The sequence below is a fragment of the Ictalurus punctatus genome, chromosome 7 (genome assembly GCF_001660625.3).
Source record: "Ictalurus punctatus breed USDA103 chromosome 7, Coco_2.0, whole genome shotgun sequence".
Classification (NCBI taxonomy): Eukaryota; Metazoa; Chordata; class Actinopteri; order Siluriformes; family Ictaluridae; genus Ictalurus; species Ictalurus punctatus.
The window spans coordinates 25,367,633-25,389,647 of record NC_030422.2 but is presented as its reverse complement, the minus strand read 5'-3'; the positions used below and the strand labels follow the sequence as shown (position 1 = coordinate 25,389,647).

At 38.2% G+C, this 22,015-nt stretch overlaps 1 protein-coding gene, 1 long non-coding RNA gene, 18 other non-coding genes and 1 pseudogene across 22 annotated transcripts; 1 reads left to right on the top strand and 20 right to left on the bottom strand.

Moving 5' to 3' along the window:
* Positions 1 to 270: 270 nt before the first annotated feature.
* LOC128633039 (uncharacterized) lies at positions 271 to 1,408 on the bottom strand. Its single transcript, XR_008396722.1, has 3 exons — positions 1,208 to 1,408; positions 721 to 753; positions 271 to 406 (listed from the first exon to the last, which is right to left on the bottom strand). It is a non-coding gene; the product is annotated as an uncharacterized LOC128633039 (long non-coding RNA).
* On the top strand, positions 344 to 3,591 carry LOC108268328 (tubulin alpha-1A chain). Of its 3 annotated transcripts, XM_047156894.2 has the most exons (5): positions 344 to 481; positions 624 to 692; positions 1,936 to 2,158; positions 2,266 to 2,414; positions 2,498 to 3,591. In XM_047156894.2, exons 3-5 carry the CDS (start codon positions 2,038 to 2,040, stop codon positions 3,476 to 3,478), a joined length of 1,251 nt encoding a protein of 416 aa, XP_047012850.1. In that variant the 5' UTR covers positions 344 to 481; positions 624 to 692; positions 1,936 to 2,037; the 3' UTR covers positions 3,479 to 3,591. The 3 variants fall into 3 exon arrangements, with proteins under 3 accessions (XP_047012850.1, XP_053537545.1, XP_017328718.1); XM_053681570.1 differs by having other exon boundaries at positions 399 to 692; XM_017473229.3 differs by lacking the exons at positions 344 to 481; positions 624 to 692 and adding an exon at positions 1,420 to 1,580.
* Positions 3,592 to 5,621: 2,030 nt separating this feature from the next.
* LOC124628376 (uncharacterized) lies at positions 5,622 to 5,864 on the bottom strand (annotated as a pseudogene).
* A 666-nt stretch (positions 5,865 to 6,530) lies between these two features.
* Positions 6,531 to 6,743, bottom strand: LOC124628372 (small nucleolar RNA U3). Its single transcript, XR_006982871.2, has one exon. It is a non-coding gene; the product is annotated as a small nucleolar RNA U3 (small nucleolar RNA).
* Positions 6,744 to 7,409: 666 nt separating this feature from the next.
* LOC128633151 (small nucleolar RNA U3) lies at positions 7,410 to 7,622 on the bottom strand. Its single transcript, XR_008396798.1, has one exon. It is a non-coding gene; the product is annotated as a small nucleolar RNA U3 (small nucleolar RNA).
* A 671-nt stretch (positions 7,623 to 8,293) lies between these two features.
* Positions 8,294 to 8,506, bottom strand: LOC128633136 (small nucleolar RNA U3). The gene has a single exon (XR_008396787.1). It is a non-coding gene; the product is annotated as a small nucleolar RNA U3 (small nucleolar RNA).
* A 665-nt stretch (positions 8,507 to 9,171) lies between these two features.
* Positions 9,172 to 9,384, bottom strand: LOC128633142 (small nucleolar RNA U3). The gene has a single exon (XR_008396793.1). It is a non-coding gene; the product is annotated as a small nucleolar RNA U3 (small nucleolar RNA).
* A 657-nt stretch (positions 9,385 to 10,041) lies between these two features.
* Positions 10,042 to 10,254, bottom strand: LOC128633168 (small nucleolar RNA U3). The gene has a single exon (XR_008396815.1). It is a non-coding gene; the product is annotated as a small nucleolar RNA U3 (small nucleolar RNA).
* Positions 10,255 to 10,930: 676 nt separating this feature from the next.
* LOC128633157 (small nucleolar RNA U3) lies at positions 10,931 to 11,143 on the bottom strand. Its single transcript, XR_008396804.1, has one exon. It is a non-coding gene; the product is annotated as a small nucleolar RNA U3 (small nucleolar RNA).
* Positions 11,144 to 11,809: 666 nt separating this feature from the next.
* On the bottom strand, positions 11,810 to 12,022 carry LOC128633139 (small nucleolar RNA U3). The gene has a single exon (XR_008396790.1). It is a non-coding gene; the product is annotated as a small nucleolar RNA U3 (small nucleolar RNA).
* Positions 12,023 to 12,688: 666 nt separating this feature from the next.
* Positions 12,689 to 12,901, bottom strand: LOC128633166 (small nucleolar RNA U3). Its single transcript, XR_008396813.1, has one exon. It is a non-coding gene; the product is annotated as a small nucleolar RNA U3 (small nucleolar RNA).
* Positions 12,902 to 13,579: 678 nt separating this feature from the next.
* Positions 13,580 to 13,792, bottom strand: LOC128633138 (small nucleolar RNA U3). Its single transcript, XR_008396789.1, has one exon. It is a non-coding gene; the product is annotated as a small nucleolar RNA U3 (small nucleolar RNA).
* Positions 13,793 to 14,465: 673 nt separating this feature from the next.
* LOC128633155 (small nucleolar RNA U3) lies at positions 14,466 to 14,678 on the bottom strand. The gene has a single exon (XR_008396802.1). It is a non-coding gene; the product is annotated as a small nucleolar RNA U3 (small nucleolar RNA).
* Positions 14,679 to 15,343: 665 nt separating this feature from the next.
* Positions 15,344 to 15,556, bottom strand: LOC128633133 (small nucleolar RNA U3). The gene has a single exon (XR_008396784.1). It is a non-coding gene; the product is annotated as a small nucleolar RNA U3 (small nucleolar RNA).
* A 673-nt stretch (positions 15,557 to 16,229) lies between these two features.
* On the bottom strand, positions 16,230 to 16,442 carry LOC128633159 (small nucleolar RNA U3). The gene has a single exon (XR_008396806.1). It is a non-coding gene; the product is annotated as a small nucleolar RNA U3 (small nucleolar RNA).
* Positions 16,443 to 17,096: 654 nt separating this feature from the next.
* Positions 17,097 to 17,309, bottom strand: LOC128633170 (small nucleolar RNA U3). The gene has a single exon (XR_008396817.1). It is a non-coding gene; the product is annotated as a small nucleolar RNA U3 (small nucleolar RNA).
* Positions 17,310 to 17,979: 670 nt separating this feature from the next.
* LOC128633153 (small nucleolar RNA U3) lies at positions 17,980 to 18,192 on the bottom strand. The gene has a single exon (XR_008396800.1). It is a non-coding gene; the product is annotated as a small nucleolar RNA U3 (small nucleolar RNA).
* Positions 18,193 to 18,865: 673 nt separating this feature from the next.
* LOC128633164 (small nucleolar RNA U3) lies at positions 18,866 to 19,078 on the bottom strand. Its single transcript, XR_008396811.1, has one exon. It is a non-coding gene; the product is annotated as a small nucleolar RNA U3 (small nucleolar RNA).
* Positions 19,079 to 19,743: 665 nt separating this feature from the next.
* Positions 19,744 to 19,956, bottom strand: LOC128633135 (small nucleolar RNA U3). Its single transcript, XR_008396786.1, has one exon. It is a non-coding gene; the product is annotated as a small nucleolar RNA U3 (small nucleolar RNA).
* Positions 19,957 to 20,621: 665 nt separating this feature from the next.
* On the bottom strand, positions 20,622 to 20,834 carry LOC128633140 (small nucleolar RNA U3). Its single transcript, XR_008396791.1, has one exon. It is a non-coding gene; the product is annotated as a small nucleolar RNA U3 (small nucleolar RNA).
* A 666-nt stretch (positions 20,835 to 21,500) lies between these two features.
* On the bottom strand, positions 21,501 to 21,713 carry LOC128633141 (small nucleolar RNA U3). The gene has a single exon (XR_008396792.1). It is a non-coding gene; the product is annotated as a small nucleolar RNA U3 (small nucleolar RNA).
* Positions 21,714 to 22,015: the final 302 nt, after the last annotated feature.

The window sequence follows — 22,015 nt, the reverse complement described above, 5'->3', positions numbered from 1 at the left end:
ATTCCAGCCCACGAAGAGCACAACAGACACAACATATGTATGCAAGTATACATATAAAACAAATGAAGTTGGAATGATCAAGGAAAGCCAAAACGCATGTTGTCTTATATTTTCCATAAATGTTTTGTTGTAGGGCGCTTAGTGGTTAGCACATTCGCCTCACACCTCCAGGGTCGACGATTCAAGTCCCGCCGAGGCCATGTGTGTGCGGAGTTTGCATGTTCTCCCTGTGCTGTGGGGGTTTCCTCCCCCAGTCCAAAGACATGCATGGTAGGCTGATTGGTGTATCAAATGGGTGTGTGAGTGTGTATGTGATTATGCCCTGCGATGGACTGGCACCCTGTCCAGGGTGTACCCTGCCTTGTGCCTGATGCTTCCTGGGATAGGCTCCAGGTTCCCCGTGACCCTGAAAAGGAGCAAGTGGTAGAAGATGGATGGATGTTTTGTTTTACAGTTCAGGAGGACAGTGAATCATCACAAGGTGAAATCATTATTATTTCAGTAATTGCATTCATTGTTAAATATGAGGTTAAACAGTGGGAATGAAAGATTTAGAACAGAGCCATTTTGCATCTGTTTCTAATTGATATCAAAAACTTGTCTTATTGCTTCTGGCCCTGAAGATGAGATTTCCAGTTTGAGAGCAAAGAAATCATCTAAACGGTCAAGATCAACAGCAATTGCACTTGAGTGTAAGTAGTGTGGTAGAATGTTGATTACCAAAAAATTTCAGTTCAGTTCAGTTCTCATTTTCTGTAAAAAATAAAAATAAAAACTGCATTTCAATGAGGCACTTACAATGTTACCTAAACATTATACTTGTTTTCAAAAGTATAGCCACCTGATTTAAACATATGCTAATAACATTATTAGCATTACATTATTATGCACAACATTATTATGTCTGTAAACAAATAAAAAACTGTACAGTTCAAGTATGCACAAGAGTGGATTAATAATGGGTCTTACATACATCAATCATAACACTACTGAATATGTTAATTTTGTTGGTTAAGGTTAGAAGCCAATGGGAAGAATTCCCATCGCAATAACCCCGGTCACAGCTGACAATATATATATATATATATATACACACACACACACACACACACACACACACACACACACACACACACACAAACAGTATATGTATAAACAATATACTATATACAATAAACATAAAAAATCTAAAAGGTGTGCGTCATACCTTACACCTAGTTGAACACTTTACAGTTGGTTATATGACTGTAAGTCATTCCCTTCAAATGCTATTGAAGTTGAATCGTGTTTAACAATGTCGTATGTAACTTTAGAGACGGTCCCTTAATTTCCGCATATCTGCGAATATCGAACGTCCAACGTCAAGCTGAATCTTTTTCTTGCGGTCCGTTTTCATCCAATAGTAAGCAGCCATCGTTTCCAGGGCGAACAAAAGGAATGCAGGAGACGCTGTCGCCAGGGCAACGCGTCAATAAACTAGAACGCTCGCGCAATGCAGTCATTCTTCTTACATCGACTCGTTAGTTGTCGAGCTGTAAGATTTCTCCGCGGAGACACTATCAAAGCCGGTAGGAACAATGGTGAGCACTCTCCCCCTTGTTTTACATGACCTATTTGTAAAATTATTCTTACGTAGGTCATATATATATATAGGTCATATATACATATATACATACACACACACACATATTATATATATATATATATATATATATATATATATATATATATATATATATATATATATATATATATATATATATGAATTATTAATTTTGTTCATTCATATTCAGTAACAGTCTGTCCTGGTCAGGGGTGAAGTGGATCTGCAAGACTGGGTGTGCATGGGACACCAGTCCATCGCAGGGCATATTTAGGATCACTGTCTAATTCAGAAATGCTCCTTTTTCTTATCTGTGTTCTGTCCTTCCACAGCGTGAGTGCGTCTCTATCCATGTTGGTCAGGCTGGTGTCCAGATTGGCAATGCGTGCTGGGAACTCTACTGTCTTGAACACGGCATCCAGCCGGACGGACAGATGCCCAGTGACAAGACCATAGGAGGTGGAGATGATTCCTTCAACACCTTCTTCAGTGAGACTGGGGCTGGAAAGCATGTCCCCAGGGCTGTTTTTGTGGATCTGGAGCCCACAGTCATAGGTAAGATTGAGATCTTATGGTGCATGACTTTGCCTGTGAATTAACTAAAGCTAATGGGTCTGTGGTGATCTGGTTCTTAATCCAGTTTATATGGACTTTTCCTTTAGATGAGGTCCGCACTGGAACATACCGCCAGCTGTTCCACCCTGAGCAGCTCATCACAGGAAAAGAGGATGCTGCCAATAACTACGCTCGCGGTCACTACACCATCGGCAAGGAAATTATTGATCTGGTGTTGGACAGGATCCGCAAACTGGTGATTATCAGCAAACTGTCAACTGTTAATTACAAATAGAACAGAGTTATATGAATAAATTTATTATAACATTCTCTTTATAGGCTGACCAGTGCACAGGTCTCCAGGGTTTCCTGGTGTTCCACAGCTATGGTGGTGGAACCGGTTCTGGTTTCACCTCCCTGCTCATGGAACGCCTGTCTCTTGACTATGGTAAGAAGTCCAAGCTGGAGTTCTCCATCTATCCAGCTCCCCAGGTGTCTACTGCTGTGGTGGAGCCCTACAACTCCATCCTGACCACCCACACCACCCTAGAGCACTCAGACTGTGCTTTTATGGTGGACAACGAAGCCATCTATGACATTTGCCGTAGAAACCTCGATATTGAGCGCCCTACATACACTAACCTGAATAGGTTGATTGGTCAGATTGTGTCCTCCATCACGGCCTCTCTCCGTTTCGATGGCGCCCTCAATGTCGACCTTACTGAGTTCCAGACCAACTTGGTGCCCTACCCTCGTATTCATTTCCCACTGGCCACCTATGCTCCAGTGATCTCTGCAGAGAAAGCTTACCATGAGCAGCTCTCTGTAGCTGAAATCACAAATGCCTGCTTTGAGCCGGCCAATCAGATGGTGAAATGTGACCCACGTCATGGCAAGTACATGGCCTGCTGTCTGCTGTACCGTGGTGATGTGGTGCCTAAAGATGTGAATGCTGCTATCGCCACCATCAAGACCAAGCGCACCATCCAGTTTGTGGACTGGTGTCCCACTGGGTTCAAGGTGGGCATCAACTACCAGCCCCCCACTGTGGTTCCAGGTGGAGACCTGGCCAAGGTGCAGAGGGCTGTGTGCATGCTGAGCAACACCACAGCTGTTGCTGAGGCCTGGGCTCGTCTCGATCACAAGTTCGATCTCATGTACGCCAAGCGCGCCTTTGTGCACTGGTATGTTGGTGAGGGTATGGAAGAGGGCGAGTTCTCTGAGGCCAGAGAGGACATGGCTGCCCTGGAGAAGGATTATGAAGAAGTTGGTGTTGACTCCATTGAAGGTGGAGGAGAGGAAGACGGAGAGGAGTATTAAAATACTGGAAGGAAGTCATTGTCTGGTGTAAGATGAAATGAAACTTTTACAACAAACAAAATAACAATGTATGCAAAAACATAAAGAAATAAAGCTCCATTCAAGTTCCCACATTTGGTTGTCTTTTAATTTTATTAAATTTGAAATAATAATATTAATTAATTAATTAATTAATTAATTAATTGATATATATTAAAAAAAGAATACATGTTTTCTAAAGCAAAACATTTTTCCATAAGCAAATAGATACTTTATACATTACTGAAAAAAAAACTATACTATGGAAATGGGCAGTGGCGGCTTAGCGGTTACTGACTCTGGGTTACTGATCGGAAGGCCGCGGGTTCAAACCCCAGCACTGCCAAGCTGCCCATGAGCAACGCCCTTAACCCTCTCTGCTCCAGGGGCGCCATATCTGACCCTGTGCTCTGACCACAGCTTCCTGACAGGCTGGGGTATGCGGAAAAAAAAACAATTTCACTGTACTCTACTGTATATGTGACCAATAAAGACTCATTATTATTAAATAATTTGGTATAAGTAAAAGGCTGATGCTGATATATTGTATGTTCTCACAAATTCTTGCTTTTTTCAAACTCAAACCCAGTTTTTCTAGTCAACTGAGTAAAAGACTTCACAAAAATAGGGTCTGCTTTTGTAATACTTTTTATTCGCTCACGTGCTCCTAAAAACAATTCAAATTTTGTACACATCTATTTTTAGTCGCTATTTTTAGTCGCAATGCGAGTCAAACGTTCACACTGTCCAGCCCCGCTTCAAACATGTTCAGAACATGATAAGTGATCATGAACAGTTAATATTCTACCTGGCCAGAAAATAAACGTTGAAAGTGCTTCTTCCCAGCTGTTTCTTGTTGTGTTGGCTGATATTTTCTCTGCACTGTCTTCATTTAGAGAAGAGTGGAACATGCGCGTCACGGAAATTCCGCACGATATTCAGCTGCGCACGGAGGTGCACGTTTAATTTTAAACAAGAAATGGCGTGTTTTTGAGTTACGTTCACTTACACTTAAACTGTCAGCGAATATTCGAGAACATAACAATGCACGACTCAATTAAAATATAAAACAAATTGCATTTCATGGCCACAATCTGCCAGCGCCACAGGAAGTGGGGAAAATTACATACTGTATTATTTGTGTTAATATGTTTTAACGCGTTAAACATTAATCACATAAATTAACAAGTTATTTTTCCCGGGAAAAATTCTAAAATATAACAAAACCCAGGTCGAGTGAGAAAACTTATAAACCTAACCATTTGAAATACTTTTAAAACCCTTTACCTCAATTTGCCAGATAATTAGCTATCTAGCTAGCCGGCCAAGTGGCTCCTCTCGGTTCTCTGCCGAATTATTTAATTTTAGAAAACTTACGTGTTAATAGAAATTTTGAGAAACTTAAATCAAATATTAAAATTGATAGAATTAAGAGGTTCAAAAAGTATTACGCTTACACTGCGTTAAAATATCCGACACTGAGACAGAAATGCGGTGTAAATGTGAAATTCATGCTTTTAAGCACCACACAGAAAAAAGTAAACATAACATGTCGAGACATACCACACAACTTCTTAATGTTTGAGAAAATGTGAAATATATAATATATATGTATATAATACACTCACAGACATTAGACTGACTTTAAATCACGTTTATAGAGGTCAGTAATTAGTAGTTAAGGACAGTTTCAGATAGATCTTCAGACTTCTAGTTATCAACAACACAAACGACGACAAATAATCCGTTAATTTTTTTTCTCTGTATCTGATATAATTTAATTAACAGTAAATATATAAGTATATTTCCATACAGAAGTCTATCAACTATCAAACTTTTAAGTAGCTTTACTCACCAGTCGCTATTTTTGCTATCCTCTGGGAAGCGAGAAAAAAAATGGCACTGGAAAATTCTTCAGTGAGAGAGCTGCATAAATGCCTGATGTTGGAAATAACACTGGCAAGTGTTGGTTACCTATAATTCTGTGATTTTACACTGATGCAAACCATCTTCTACACTTAGAGAATTAATTTCTCAAGATCTAATACTTGAACTTCAACACTTGACTCAGAAACGCCTTAAGATTGAGAAATTAATACTGACGAATTTGCTACGAACCCACTTTATCAGTCGAATCCTATACTCTTCCTCTCATGCTTCTGAAAAGATGAAGAACGTTCATCAATGATTAAAGCCCATGAACGAATCATTAGCCAAAATCCGATTCACGCTAAAAAGAATACATCAAAATTCATCATCATCATCATGATGATGATGATGATGATGATGATGATTAGAAAGACGTAACGCTTTCAAATCACATTTCCTAGTAAGATACTATAAAAATGATCCCTGAAAGTATAATCTTAGCCATCCTCCTCCTCACACAGTCTAGCGCTTCAAACTAAGCCAGATCCTGAAGACGGTAGATGTTTTAATTCCACTACAATTTTGACACTTGGAAATGAACAGCTATCCACATCGAGGATCCCAAAACGCAAAACAAACAAACAAACAAACAAACAAACAAAAAACACAAAACAAAACAAAACACCGTTGAATTCACACAGAACAAAAGCAGACAATTTCTTTATTTTATAGCCATACACACGCTCCCGTCATGGCGTGGGTCCTATAGAAAAATGAATCACTTGCTGTAACTTTGTCAGAAGTGGAGAATGAGTCGTGAAATGAGTATCGTTGTTACTGAGACACAACACTCTCAAAATTCGTTTCCTACTTAGAAATTATGAAGATAAACCCAGCAAGTGAAAATTTTGCATCAGTTTGGCTGAGCAATGTTTCAGGTTATCCGCAAACGTGTACGTTCAATGCAAATGAAGAACCGAGTCAATTCTACCAAGAGACAATTAAGTTTTCAGCTTTATTAATTAAATTGCTTGATCAGAGATAAAAGATTGCCCTCCCCAAAATACAGCAACTTAACAAACCTGCTGAAAAGGTCCATCACTTTACTATCTCTGTACTTTTCAAGTTTCATAATTTAATCTAATTTTTCACTAAGATGCCACTAATCACTCGGATCATGTACTCTTCCTCTCATGCTTCCGAAGAAACAGAGAACGTTCATCAATGATTAAAGCCCATGAACGAATCATTAGCCAAAATCCGATTCACGCTCAGAAGAGTACATCAAAACTCATCATCGTGATTAGAGAGACGTAACGCTTTCAAATCACATTTCCTAGTCAGGTACTATAGAAATGATCCCTGAAAGTATAGTCTTAGCCATCCTCCTCCTCACACAGTCTAGCGCTTCAAACTAAGCCAGATCCTGAAGACGGTAGATGTTTTAATTCCACTACAATTTTGACAATTGGAAATGAACAGCTATCCACATCGAGGATCCCAAAACGCAAACAAACAAACAAACAAACAAACAAACAAAAAAACCCAAAACAAAACAAAACACCGTTGAATTCACACAGAACAAAAGCAGACAATTTCTTTATTTTATAGCCATACACACGCTCCCGTCATGGCGTGGGTCCTATAGAAAAATGAATCACTTGCTGTAACATTGTCAGAAGTGGAGAATGAGTCATGAAATGAGTATCGTTGTTACTGAGACACAACACTCTCAAAATTCGTTTCCTACTTAGAAATTATGAAGATAAACCCAGCAAGTGAAAATTTTGCATCAGTTTGGCTGAGCAATGTTTCAGGTTATCCGCAAACGTGTACGTTCAATGCAAATGAAGAAACGAGTCAATTCTACCAAGAGACAATTAAGTTTTCAGCTTTATTAATTAAATTGCTTGATCAGAGACAAAAGATTGCCCTCCCCAAAACACAGCAACTTAACAAACCTGCTGAAAAGGTCCATCACTTTAGTATCTCTGCACTTTTCAAGTTTCATAATTTAATCTAATTTTTCACTAAGATGCCACTAATCACTCGGATCATGTACTCTTCCTCTCATGCTTCTGAAGAAACAGAGAACGTTCATCAATGATTAAAGCCCATGAACGAATCATTAGCCAAAATCCGATTCACGCTCAGAAGAGTACATCAAAACTCATCATCGTGATTAGAGAGACGTAACGCTTTCAAATCACATTTCCTAGTCAGGTACTATAGAAATGATCCCTGAAAGTATAGTCTTAGCCATCCTCCTCCTCACACAGTCTAGCGCTTCAAACTAAGCCAGATCCTGAAGACGGTAGATGTTTTAATTCCACTACAATTTTGACACTTGGAAATGAACAGCTATCCACATCGAGGATCCCAAAACGCAAAAACAAACAAACAAACAAACAAACAAACAAACAAAAAACACAAAACAAAACAAAACACCGTTGAATTCACACAGAACAAAAGCAGACAATTTCTTTATTTTATAGCCATACACACGCTCCCGTCATGGCGTGGGTCCTATAGAAAAATGAATCACTTGCTGTAACATTGTCAGAAGTGGAGAATGAGTCATGAAATGAGTATCGTTGTTACTGAGACACACCACTCTCAAAATTCGTTTCCTACTTAGAAATTACGAAGATAAACCCAGCAAGTGAAAATTTTGCATCAGTTTGGCTGAGCAATGTTTCAGGTTATCCGCAAACGTGTACGTTCAATGCAAATGAAGAACCGAGTCAATTCTACCAAGAGACAATTAAGTTTTCAGCTTTATTAATTAAATTGCTTGATCAGAGATAAAAGATTGCCCTCCCCAAAATACAGCAACTTAACAAACCTGCTGAAAAGGTCCATCACTTTACTATCTCTGTACTTTTCAAGTTTCATAATTTAATCTAATTTTTCACTAAGATGCCACTAATCACTCGGATCATGTACTCTTCCTCTCATGCTTCCGAAGAAACAGAGAACGTTCATCAATGATTAAAGCCCATGAACGAATCATTAGCCAAAATCCGATTCATGCTCAGAAGAGTACATCAAAACTCATCATCGTGATTAGAGAGACGTAACGCTTTCAAATCGCATTTCCTAGTCAGGTACTATAGAAATGATCCCTGAAAGTATAGTCTTAGCCATCCTCCTCCTCACACAGTCTAGCGCTTCAAACTAAGCCAGATCCTGAAGACGGTAGATGTTTTAATTCCACTACAATTTTGACACTTGGAAATGAACAGCTATCCACATCGAGGATCCCAAAACGCAAACAAACAAACAAACAAACAAACAAACAAAAAACACAAAACAAAACAAAACACCGTTGAATTCACACAGAACAAAAGCAGACAATTTCTTTATTTTATAGCCATACACACGCTCCCGTCATGGCGTGGGTCCTATAGAAAAATGAATCACTTGCTGTAACTTTGTCAGAAGTGGAGAATGAGTCGTGAAATGAGTATCGTTGTTACTGAGACACAACACTCTCAAAATTCGTTTCCTACTTAGAAATTACGAAGATAAACCCAGCAAGTGAAAATTTTGCATCAGTTTGGCTGAGCAATGTTTCAGGTTATCCGCAAACGTGTACGTTCAATGCAAATGAAGAAGCGAGTCAATTCTACCAAGAGACAATTAAGTTTTCAGCTTTATTAATTAAATTGCTTGATCAGAGATAAAAGATTGCCCTCCCCAAAATACAGCAACTTAACAAACCTGCTGAAAAGGTCCATCACTTTACTATCTCTGTACTTTTCAAGTTTCATAATTTAACCTGATTTTTCACTGAGATGCTACTAATCACTCGGATCATGTACTCTTCCTCTCATGCTTCCGAAGAAACAGAGAACGTTCATCAATGATTAAAGCCCATGAACGAATCATTAGCCAAAATCCGATTCACGCTCAGAAGAGTACATCAAAACTCATCATCGTGATTAGAGAGACATAACGCTTTCAAATCGCATTTCCTAGTCAGGTACTAGAGAAATGATCCCTGAAAGTATAGTTTTAGCCATTCTCCTCCTCACACAGTCTAGCGCTTCAAACTAAGCCAGATCCTGAAGACGGTAGATGTTTTAATTCCACTACAATTTTGACACTTGGAAATGAACAGCTATCCACATCGAGGATCCCAAAACGCAAAACAAACAAACAAACAAACAAACAAAAAACACAAAACAAAACACCGTTGAATTCACACAGAACAAAAGCAGACAATTTCTTTATTTTATAGCCATACACACGCTCCCGTCATGGCGTGGGTCCTATAGAAAAATGAATCACTTGCTGTAACATTGTCAGAAGTGGAGAATGAGTCATGAAATGAGTATCGTTGTTACTGAGACACACCACTCTCAAAATTCGTTTCCTACTTAGAAATTACGAAGATAAACCCAGCAAGTGAAAATTTTGCATCAGTTTGGCTGAGCAATGTTTCAGGTTATCCGCAAACGTGTACGTTCAATGCAAATGAAGAACCGAGTCAATTCTACCAAGAGACAATTAAGTTTTCAGCTTTATTAATTAAATTGCTTGATCAGAGACAAAAGATTGCCCTCCCCAAAATACAGCAACTTAACAAACCTGCTGAAAAGGTCCATCACTTTACTATCTCTGTACTTTTCAAGTTTCATAATTTAATCTAATTTTTCACTAAGATGCCACTAATCACTCGGATCATGTACTCTTCCTCTCATGCTTCCGAAGAAACAGAGAACGTTCATCAATGATTAAAGCCCATGAACGAATCATTAGCCAAAATCCGATTCACGCTCAGAAGAGTACATCAAAACTCATCATCGTGATTAGAGAGACGTAACGCTTTCAAATCACATTTCCTAGTCAGGTACTATAGAAATGATCCCTGAAAGCATAGTCTTAGCCATCCTCCTCCTCACACAGTCTAGCGCTTCAAACTAAGCCAGATCCTGAAGACGGTAGATGTTTTAATTCCACTACAATTTTGACACTTGGAAATGAACAGCTATCCACATCGAGGATCCCAAAACGCAAAACAAACAAACAAACAAACAAACAAACAAACAAACAAACAAAAAACACAAAACAAAACAAAACACCGTTGAATTCACACAGAACAAAAGCAGACAATTTCTTTATTTTATAGCCATACACACGCTCCCGTCATGGCGTGGGTCCTATAGAAAAATGAATCACTTGCTGTAACTTTGTCAGAAGTGGAGAATGAGTCGTGAAATGAGTATCGTTGTTACTGAGACACAACACTCAAAATTCGTTTCCTACTTAGAAATTATGAAGATAAACCCAGCAAGTGAAAATTTTGCATCAGTTTGGCTGAGCAATGTTTCAGGTTATCCGCAAACGTGTACGTTCAATGCAAATGAAGAACCGAGTCAATTCTACCAAGAGACAATTAAGTTTTCAGCTTTATTAATTAAACTGCTTGATCAGAGATAAAAGATTGCCCTCCCCAAAATACAGCAACTTAACAAACCTGCTGAAAAGGTCCATCACTTTACTATCTCTGTACTTTTCAAGTTTCATAATTTAATCTAATTTTTCACTAAGATGCCACTAATCACTCGGATCATGTACTCTTCCTCTTATGCTTCCGAAGAAACAGAGAACGTTCATCAATGATTAAAGCCCATGAACGAATCATTAGCCAAAATCCGATTCACGCTCAGAAGAGTACATCAAAACTCATCATCGTGATTAGAGAGACGTAACGCTTTCAAATCACATTTTCTAGTCAGGTACTATAGAAATGATCCCTGAAAGTATAATCTTAGCCATCCTCCTCCTCACACAGTCTAGCGCTTCAAACTAAGCCAGATCCTGAAGACGGTAGATGTTTTAATTCCACTACAATTTTGACACTTGGAAATGAACAGCTATCCACATCGAGGATCCCAAAACGCAAACAAACAAACAAACAAACAAACAAACAAAAAACCCCAAAACAAAACAAAACACCGTTGAATTCACACAGAACAAAAGCAGACAATTTCTTTATTTTATAGCCATACACACGCTCCCGTCATGGCGTGGGTCCTATAGAAAAATGAATCACTTGCTGTAACTTTGTCAGAAGTGGAGAATGAGTCATGAAATGAGTATCGTTGTTACTGAGACACACCACTCTCAAAATTCGTTTCCTACTTAGAAATTACGAAGATAAACCCAGCAAGTGAAAATTTTGCATCAGTTTGGCTGAGCAATGTTTCAGGTTATCCGCAAACGTGTACGTTCAATGCAAATGAAGAACCGAGTCAATTCTACCAAGAGACAATTAAGTTTTCAGCTTTATTAATTAAATTGCTTGATCAGAGATAAAAGATTGCCCTCCCCAAAATACAGCAACTTAACAAACCTGCTGAAAAGGTCCATCACTTTACTATCTCTGTACTTTTCAAGTTTCATAATTTAACCTGATTTTTCACTGAGATGCTACTAATCACTCGGATCATGTACTCTTCCTCTCATGCTTCCGAAGAAACAGAGAACGTTCATCAATGATTAAAGCCCATGAACGAATCATTAGCCAAAATCCGATTCACGCTCAGAAGAGTACATCAAAACTCATCATCGTGATTAGAGAGACGTAACGCTTTCAAATCGCATTTCCTAGTCAAGTACTATAGAAATGATCCCTGAAAGTATAGTTTTAGCCATCCTCCTCCTCACACAGTCTAGCGCTTCAAACTAAGCCAGATCCTGAAGACGGTAGATGTTTTAATTCCACTACAATTTTGACACTTGGAAATGAACAGCTATCCACATCGAGGATCCCAAAACACAAAACAAACAAACAAACAAACAAACAAACAAAAAACACAAAACAAAACAAAACACCGTTGAATTCACACAGAACAAAAGCAGACAATTTCTTTATTTTATAGCCATACACACGCTCCCGTCATGGCGTGGGTCCTATAGAAAAATGAATCACTTGCTGTAACTTTGTCAGAAGTGGAGAATGAGTCATGAAATGAGTATCGTTGTTACTGAGACACAACACTCTCAAAATTCGTTTCCTACTTAGAAATTATGAAGATAAACCCAGCAAGTGAAAATTTTGTATCAGTTTGGCTGAGCAATGTTTCAGGTTATCCGCAAACGTGTACGTTCAATGCAAATGAAGAACCGAGTCAATTCTACCAAGAGACAATTAAGTTTTCAGCTTTATTAATTAAATTGCTTGATCAGAGATAAAAGATTGCCCTCCCCAAAATACAGCAACTTAACAAACCTGCTGAAAAGGTCCATCACTTTACTATCTCTGTACTTTTCAAGTTTCATAATTTAATCTAATTTTTCACTAAGATGCCACTAATCACTCGGATCATGTACTCTTCCTCTCATGCTTCCGAAGAAACAGAGAACGTTTATCAATGATTAAAGCCCATGAACGAATCATTAGCCAAAATCCGATTCACGCTCAGAAGAGTACATCAAAACTCATCATCGTGATTAGAGAGACATAACGCTTTCAAATCACATTTTCTAGTCAGGTACTATAGAAATGATCCCTGAAAGTATAGTCTTAGCCATCCTCCTCCTCACACAGTCTAGCGCTTCAAACTAAGCCAGATCCTGAAGACGGTAGATGTTTTAATTCCACTACAATTTTGACACTTGGAAATGAACAGCTATCCACATCGAGGATCCCAAAACGCAAAACAAACAAACAAACAAACAAACAAACAAACAAACAAACAAAAAACACAAAACAAAACAAAACACCGTTGAATTCACACAGAACAAAAGCAGACAATTTCTTTATTTTATAGCCATACACACGCTCCCGTCATGGCGTGGGTCCTATAGAAAAATGAATCACTTGCTGTAACTTTGTCAGAAGTGGAGAATGAGTCGTGAAATGAGTATCGTTGTTACTGAGACACAACACTCTCAAAATTCGTTTCCTACTTAGAAATTATGAAGATAAACCCAGCAAGTGAAAATTTTGTATCAGTTTGGCTGAGCAATGTTTCAGGTTATCCGCAAACGTGTACGTTCAATGCAAATGAAGAACCGAGTCAATTCCACCAAGAGACAATTAAGCTTTCAGCTTTATTAATTAAATTGCTTGATCAGAGATAAAAGATTGCCCTCCCCAAAATACAGCAACTTAACAAACCTGCTGAAAAGGTCCATCACTTTACTATCTCTGTACTTTTCAAGTTTCATAATTTAATCTAATTTTTCACTAAGATGCCACTAATCACTCGGATCATGTACTCTTCCTCTCATGCTTCCGAAGAAATAGAGAACGTTCATCAATGACTAAAGCCCATGAACGAATCATTAGCCAAAATCCGATTCACGCTCAGAAGAGTACATCAAAACTCATCATCGTGATTAGAGAGACGTAACGCTTTCAAATCACATTTCCTAGTCAGGTACTATAGAAATGACCCCTGAAAGCATAGTCTTAGCCATCCTCCTCCTCACACAGTCTAGCGCTTCAAACTAAGCCAGATCCTGAAGACGGTAGATGTTTTAATTCCACTACAATTTTGACACTTGGAAATGAACAGCTATCCACATCGAGGATCCCAAAACGCAAAAAAAACAAACAAACAAACAAACAAAAAACAAACAAAAAACACAAAACAAAACAAAACACCGTTGAATTCACACAGAACAAAAGCAGACAATTTCTTTATTTTATAGCCATACACACGCTCCCGTCATGGCGTGGGTCCTATAGAAAAATGAATCACTTGCTGTAACTTTGTCAGAAGTGGAGAATGAGTCGTGAAATGAGTATCGTTGTTACTGAGACACAACACTCTCAAAATTCGTTTCCTACTTAGAAATTATGAAGATAAACCCAGCAAGTGAAAATTTTGCATCAGTTTGGCTGAGCAATGTTTCAGGTTATCCGCAAACGTGTACGTTCAATGCAAATGAAGAAGCGAGTCAATTCTACCAAGAGACAATTAAGTTTTCAGCTTTATTAATTAAATTGCTTGATCAGAGATAAAAGATTGCCCTCCCCAAAATACAGCAACTTAACAAACCTGCTGAAAAGGTCCATCACTTTACTATCTCTGTACTTTTCAAGTTTCATAATTTAATCTAATTTTTCACTAAGATGCCACTAATCACTCGGATCATGTACTCTTCCTCTCATGCTTCCGAAGAAACAGAGAACGCTCATCAATGATTAAAGCCCATGAACGAATCATTAGCCAAAATCCGATTCACGCTCAGAAGAGTACATCAAAACTCATCATCGTGATTAGAGAGACGTAACGCTTTCAAATCACATTTCCTAGTCAGGTACTATAGAAATGATCCCTGAAAGTATAGTCTTAGCCATCCTCCTCCTCACACAGTCTAGCGCTTCAAACTAAGCCAGATCCTGAAGACGGTAGATGTTTTAATTCCACTACAATTTTGACAATTGGAAATGAACAGCTATCCACATCGAGGATCCCAAAACGCAAACAAACAAACAAACAAACAAACAAACAAAAAACACAAAACAAAACAAAACACCGTTGAATTCACACAGAACAAAAGCAGACAATTTCTTTATTTTATAGCCATACACACGCTCCCGTCATGGCGTGGGTCCTATAGAAAAATGAATCACTTGCTGTAACTTTGTCAGAAGTGGAGAATGAGTCGTGAAATGAGTATCGTTGTTACTGAGACACAACACTCTCAAAATTCGTTTCCTACTTAGAAATTATGAAGATAAACCCAGCAAGTGAAAATTTTGTATCAGTTTGGCTGAGCAATGTTTCAGGTTATCCGCAAACGTGTACGTTCAATGCAAATGAAGAACCGAGTCAATTCCACCAAGAGACAATTAAGTTTTCAGCTTTATTAATTAAATTGCTTGATCAGAGATAAAAGATTGCCCTCCCCAAAATACAGCAACTTAACAAACCTGCTGAAAAGGTCCATCACTTTACTATCTCTGTACTTTTCAAGTTTCATAATTTAATCTAATTTTTCACTAAGATGCCACTAATCACTCGGATCATGTACTCTTCCTCTCATGCTTCCGAAGAAATAGAGAACGTTCATCAATGATTAAAGCCCATGAACGAATCATTAGCCAAAATCCGATTCACGCTCAGAAGAGTACATCAAAACTCATCATCGTGATTAGAGAGACGTAACGCTTTCAAATCACATTTCCTAGTCAGGTACTATAGAAATGACCCCTGAAAGCATAGTCTTAGCCATCCTCCTCCTCACACAGTCTAGCGCTTCAAACTAAGCCAGATCCTGAAGACGGTAGATGTTTTAATTCCACTACAATTTTGACACTTGGAAATGAACAGCTATCCACATCGAGGATCCCAAAACGCAAAAAAAACAAACAAACAAACAAACAAAAAACAAACAAAAAACACAAAACAAAACAAAACACCGTTGAATTCACACAGAACAAAAGCAGACAATTTCTTTATTTTATAGCCATACACACGCTCCCGTCATGGCGTGGGTCCTATAGAAAAATGAATCACTTGCTGTAACTTTGTCAGAAGTGGAGAATGAGTCGTGAAATGAGTATCGTTGTTACTGAGACACAACACTCTCAAAATTCGTTTCCTACTTAGAAATTATGAAGATAAACCCAGCAAGTGAAAATTTTGCATCAGTTTGGCTGAGCAATGTTTCAGGTTATCCGCAAACGTGTACGTTCAATGCAAATGAAGAAGCGAGTCAATTCTACCAAGAGACAATTAAGTTTTCAGCTTTATTAATTAAATTGCTTGATCAGAGATAAAAGATTGCCCTCCCCAAAATACAGCAACTGAACAAACCTGCTGAAAAGGTCCATCACTTTACTATCTCTGTACTTTTCAAGTTTCATAATTTAATCTAATTTTTCACTAAGATGCCACTAATCACTCGGATCATGTACTCTTCCTCTCATGCTTCCGAAGAAACAGAGAACGTTCATCAATGATTAAAGCCCATGAACGAATCATTAGCCAAAATCCGATTCACGCTCAGAAGAGTACATCAAAACTCATCATCGCGATTAGAGAGACGTAACGCTTTCAAATCACATTTCCTAGTCAGGTACTATAGAAATGATCCCTGAAAGTATAGTCTTAGCCATCCTCCTCCTCACACAGTCTAGCGCTTCAAACTAAGCCAGATCCTGAAGACGGTAGATGTTTTAATTCCACTACAATTTTGACAATTGGAAATGAACAGCTATCCACATCGAGGATCCCAAAACGCAAACAAACAAACAAACAAACAAACAAACAAAAAACACAAAACAAAACAAAACACCGTTGAATTCACACAGAACAAAAGCAGACAATTTCTTTATTTTATAGCCATACACACGCTCCCGTCATGGCGTGGGTCCTATAGAAAAATGAATCACTTGCTGTAACTTTGTCAGAAGTGGAGAATGAGTCGTGAAATGAGTATCGTTGTTACTGAGACACAACACTCTCAAAATTCGTTTCCTACTTAGAAATTACGAAGATAAACCCAGCAAGTGAAAATTTTGTATCAGTTTGGCTGAGCAATGTTTCAGGTTATCCGCAAACGTGTACGTTCAATGCAAATGAAGAACCGAGTCAATTCTACCAAGAGACAATTAAGTTTTCAGCTTTATTAATTAAATTGCTTGATCAGAGATAAAAGATTGCCCTCCCCAAAATACAGCAACTTAACAAACCTGCTGAAAAGGTCCATCACTTTACTTTTCAAGTTTCATAATTTAATCTAATTTTTCACTAAGATGCCACTAATCACTCGGATCATGTACTCTTCCTCTCATGCTTCCGAAGAAACAGAGAACGTTCATCAATGATTAAAGCAAATGAACGAATCATTAGCCAAAATCCGATTCACGCTCAGAAGAGTACATCAAAACTCATCATCGTGATTAGAGAGACGTAACGCTTTCAAATCACATTTCCTAGTCAGGTACTATAGAAATGATCCCTGAAAGTATAGTTTTAGCCATCCTCCTCCTCACACAGTCTAGCGCTTCAAACTAAGCCAGATCCTGAAGACGGTAGATGTTTTAATTCCACTACAATTTTGACACTTGGAAATGAACAGCTATCCACATCGAGGATCCCAAAACGCAAAACAAACAAACAAACAAACAAACAAACAAACAAAAAACACAAAACAAAACAAAACACCGTTGAATTCACACAGAACAAAAGCAGACAATTTCTTTATTTTATAGCCATACACACGCTCCCGTCATGGCGTGGGTCCTATAGAAAAATGAATCACTTGCTGTAACTTTGTCAGAAGTGGAGAATGAGTCGTGAAATGAGTATCGTTGTTACTGAGACACAACACTCTCAAAATTCGTTTCCTACTTAGAAATTATGAAGATAAACCCAGCAAGTGAAAATTTTGCATCAGTTTGGCTGAGCAATGTTTCAGGTTATCCGCAAACGTGTACGTTCAATGCAAATGAAGAAGCGAGTCAATTCTACCAAGAGACAATTAAGTTTTCAGCTTTATTAATTAAATTGCTTGATCAGAGATAAAAGATTGCCCTCCCCAAAATACAGCAACTTAACAAACCTGCTGAAAAGGTCCATCACTTTACTATCTCTGTACTTTTCAAGTTTCATAATTTAATCTAATTTTTCACTAAGATGCCACTAATCACTCGGATCATGTACTCTTCCTCTCATGCTTCCGAAGAAACAGAGAACGTTCATCAATGATTAAAGCCCATGAACGAATCATTAGCCAAAATCCGATTCACGCTCAGAAGAGTACATCAAAACTCATCATCGTGATTAGAGAGACGTAACGCTTTCAAATCACATTTCCTAGTCAGGTACTATAGAAATGATCCCTGAAAGTATAGTCTTAGCCATCCTCCTCCTCACACAGTCTAGCGCTTCAAACTAAGCCAGATCCTGAAGACGGTAGATGTTTTAATTCCACTACAATTTTGACACTTGGAAATGAACAGCTATCCACATCGAGGATCCCAAAACGCAAAAAACCAACCAACCAACCAAACAAACAAACAAACAAAAAACACAAAACAAAACAAAACACCGTTGAATTCACACAGAACAAAAGCAGACAATTTCTTTATTTTATAGCCATACACACGCTCCCGTCATGGCGTGGGTCCTATAGAAAAATGAATCACTTGCTGTAACTTTGTCAGAAGTGGAGAATGAGTCGTGAAATGAGTATCGTTGTTACTGAGACACAACACTCTCAAAATTCGTTTCCTACTTAGAAATTATGAAGATAAACCCAGCAAGTGAAAATTTTACATCAGTTTGGCTGAGCAATGTTTCAGGTTATCCGCAAACGTGTACGTTCAATGCAAATGAAGAAGCGAGTCAATTCTACCAAGAGACAATTAAGTTTTCAGCTTTATTAATTAAATTGCTTGATCAGAGATAAAAGATTGCCCTCCCCAAAATACAGCAACTTAACAAACCTGCTGAAAAGGTCCATCACTTTACTATCTCTGTACTTTTCAAGTTTCATAATTTAACCTGATTTTTCACTGAGATGCTACTAATCACTCAGATCATGTACTCTTCCTCTCATGCTTCCGAAGAAACAGAGAACGTTCATCAATGATTAAAGCCCATGAACGAATCATTAGCCAAAATCCGATTCACGCTCAGAAGAGTACATCAAAACTCATCATCGTGATTAGAGAGACGTAACGCTTTCAAATTGCATTTCCTAGTCAGGTACTAGAGAAATGATCCCTGAAAGTATAGTCTTAGCCATCCTCCTCCTCACACAGTCTAGCGCTTCAAACTAAGCCAGATCCTGAAGACGGTAGATGTTTTAATTCCACTACAATTTTGACACTTGGAAATGAACAGCTATCCACATCGAGGATCCCAAAACGCAAAACAAACAAACAAACAAACAAACAAACAAACAAAAAACACAAAACAAAACACCGTTGAATTCACACAGAACAAAAGCAGACAATTTCTTTATTTTATAGCCATACACACGCTCCCGTCATGGCGTGGGTCCTATAGAAAATTGAATCACTTGCTGTAACATTGTCAGAAGTGGAGAATGAGTCATGAAATGAGTATCGTTGTTACTGAGACACACCACTCTCAAAATTCGTTTCCTACTTAGAAATTACGAAGATAAACCCAGCAAGTGAAAATTTTGCATCAGTTTGGCTGAGCAATGTTTCAGGTTATCCGCAAACGTGTACGTTCAATGCAAATGAAGAACCGAGTCAATTCTACCAAGAGACAATTAAGTTTTCAGCTTTATTAATTAAATTGCTTGATCAGAGATAAAAGATTGCCCTCCCCAAAATACAGCAACTTAACAAACCTGCTGAAAAGGTCCATCACTTTACTATCTCTGTACTTTTCAAGTTTCATAATTTAATCTAATTTTTCACTAAGATGCCACTAATCACTCGGATCATGTACTCTTCCTCTCATGCTTCCGAAGAAACAGAGAACGTTCATCAATGATTAAAGCCCATGAACGAATCATTAGCCAAAATCCGATTCATGCTCAGAAGAGTACATCAAAACTCATCATCGTGATTAGAGAGACGTAACGCTTTCAAATCGCATTTCCTAGTCAGGTACTATAGAAATGATCCCTGAAAGTATAGTCTTAGCCATCCTCCTCCTCACACAGTCTAGCGCTTCAAACTAAGCCAGATCCTGAAGACGGTAGATGTTTTAATTCCACTACAATTTTGACAATTGGAAATGAACAGCTATCCACATCGAGGATCCCAAAACGCAAACAAACAAACAAACAAACAAACAAACAAAAAACACAAAACAAAACAAAACACCGTTGAATTCACACAGAACAAAAGCAGACAATTTCTTTATTTTATAGCCATACACACGCTCCCGTCATGGCGTGGGTCCTATAGAAAAATGAATCACTTGCTGTAACATTGTCAGAAGTGGAGAATGAGTCATGAAATGAGTATCGTTGTTACTGAGACACACCACTCTCAAAATTCGTTTCCTACTTAGAAATTACGAAGATAAACCCAGCAAGTGAAAATTTTGCATCAGTTTGGCTGAGCAATGTTTCAGGTTATCCGCAAACGTGTACGTTCAATGCAAATGAAGAACCGAGTCAATTCCACCAAGAGACAATTAAGTTTTCAGCTTTATTAATTAAATTGCTTGATCAGAGACAAAAGATTGCCCTCCCCAAAATACAGCAACTTAACAAACCTGCTGAAAAGGTCCATCACTTTACTATCTCTGTACTTTTCAAGTTTCATAATTTAATCTAATTTTTCACTAAGATGCCACTAATCACTCGGATCATGTACTCTTTCTCTCATGCTTCCGAAGAAACAGAGAACGTTCATCAATGATTAAAGCCCATGAACGAATCATTAGCCAAAATCCGATTCACGCTCAGAAGAGTACATCAAAACTCATCATCGTGATTAGAGAGACATAACGCTTTCAAATCACATTTCCTAGTCAGGTACTATAGAAATGATCTCTGAAAGCATAGTCTTAGCCATCCTCCTCCTCACACAGTCTAGCGCTTCAAACTAAGCCAGATCCTGAAGACGGTAGATGTTTTAATTCCACTACAATTTTGACACTTGGAAATGAACAGCTATCCACATCGAGGATCCCAAAACGCAAACAAACAAACAAACAAACAAACAAACAAAAAACCCCAAAACAAAACAAAACACCGTTGAATTCACACAGAACAAAAGCAGACAATTTCTTTATTTTATAGCCATACACACGCTCCCGTCATGGCGTGGGTCCTATAGAAAAATGAATCACTTGCTGTAACTTTGTCAGAAGTGGAGAATGAGTCGTGAAATGAGTATCGTTGTTACTGAGACACAACACTCTCAAAATTCGTTTCCTACTTAGAAATTATGAAGATAAACCCAGCAAGTGAAAATTTTGCATCAGTTTGGCTGAGCAATGTTTCAGGTTATCCGCAAACGTGTACGTTCAATGCAAATGAAGAAGCGAGTCAATTCTACCAAGAGACAATTAAGTTTTCAGCTTTATTAATTAAATTGCTTGATCAGAGATAAAAGATTGCCCTCCCCAAAATACAGCAACTTAACAAACCTGCTGAAAAGGTCCATCACTTTACTATCTCTGTACTTTTCAAGTTTCATAATTTAACCTGATTTTTCACTGAGATGCTACTAATCACTCGGATCATGTACTCTTCCTCTCATGCTTCCGAAGAAACAGAGAACGTTCATCAATGATTAAAGCCCATGAACGAATCATTAGCCAAAATCCGATTCACGCTCAGAAGAGTACATCAAAACTCATCATCGTGATTAGAGAGACATAACGCTTTCAAATCGCATTTCCTAGTCAGGTACTAGAGAAATGATCCCTGAAAGTATAGTTTTAGCCATTCTCCTCCTCACACAGTCTAGCGCTTCAAACTAAGCCAGATCCTGAAGACGGTAGATGTTTTAATTCCACTACAATTTTGACACTTGGAAATGAACAGCTATCCACATCGAGGATCCCAAAACGCAAAACAAACAAACAAACAAACAAACAAAAAACACAAAACAAAACACCGTTGAATTCACACAGAACAAAAGCAGACAATTTCTTTATTTTATAGCCATACACACGCTCCCGTCATGGCGTGGGTCCTATAGAAAAATGAATCACTTGCTGTAACATTGTCAGAAGTGGAGAA

Excerpts from the sequence above, each read along its gene's own strand:
- LOC108268328 (XM_017473229.3), top strand. Across the intron at positions 2,159-2,265 it reads TCTGGAGCCCACAGTCATAG|ATGAGGTCCGCACTGGAACA; the intron begins GTAAGATTGAGA and ends CTTTTCCTTTAG. Across the intron at positions 2,415-2,497 it reads TGGACAGGATCCGCAAACTG|GCTGACCAGTGCACAGGTCT; the intron begins GTGATTATCAGC and ends TTCTCTTTATAG.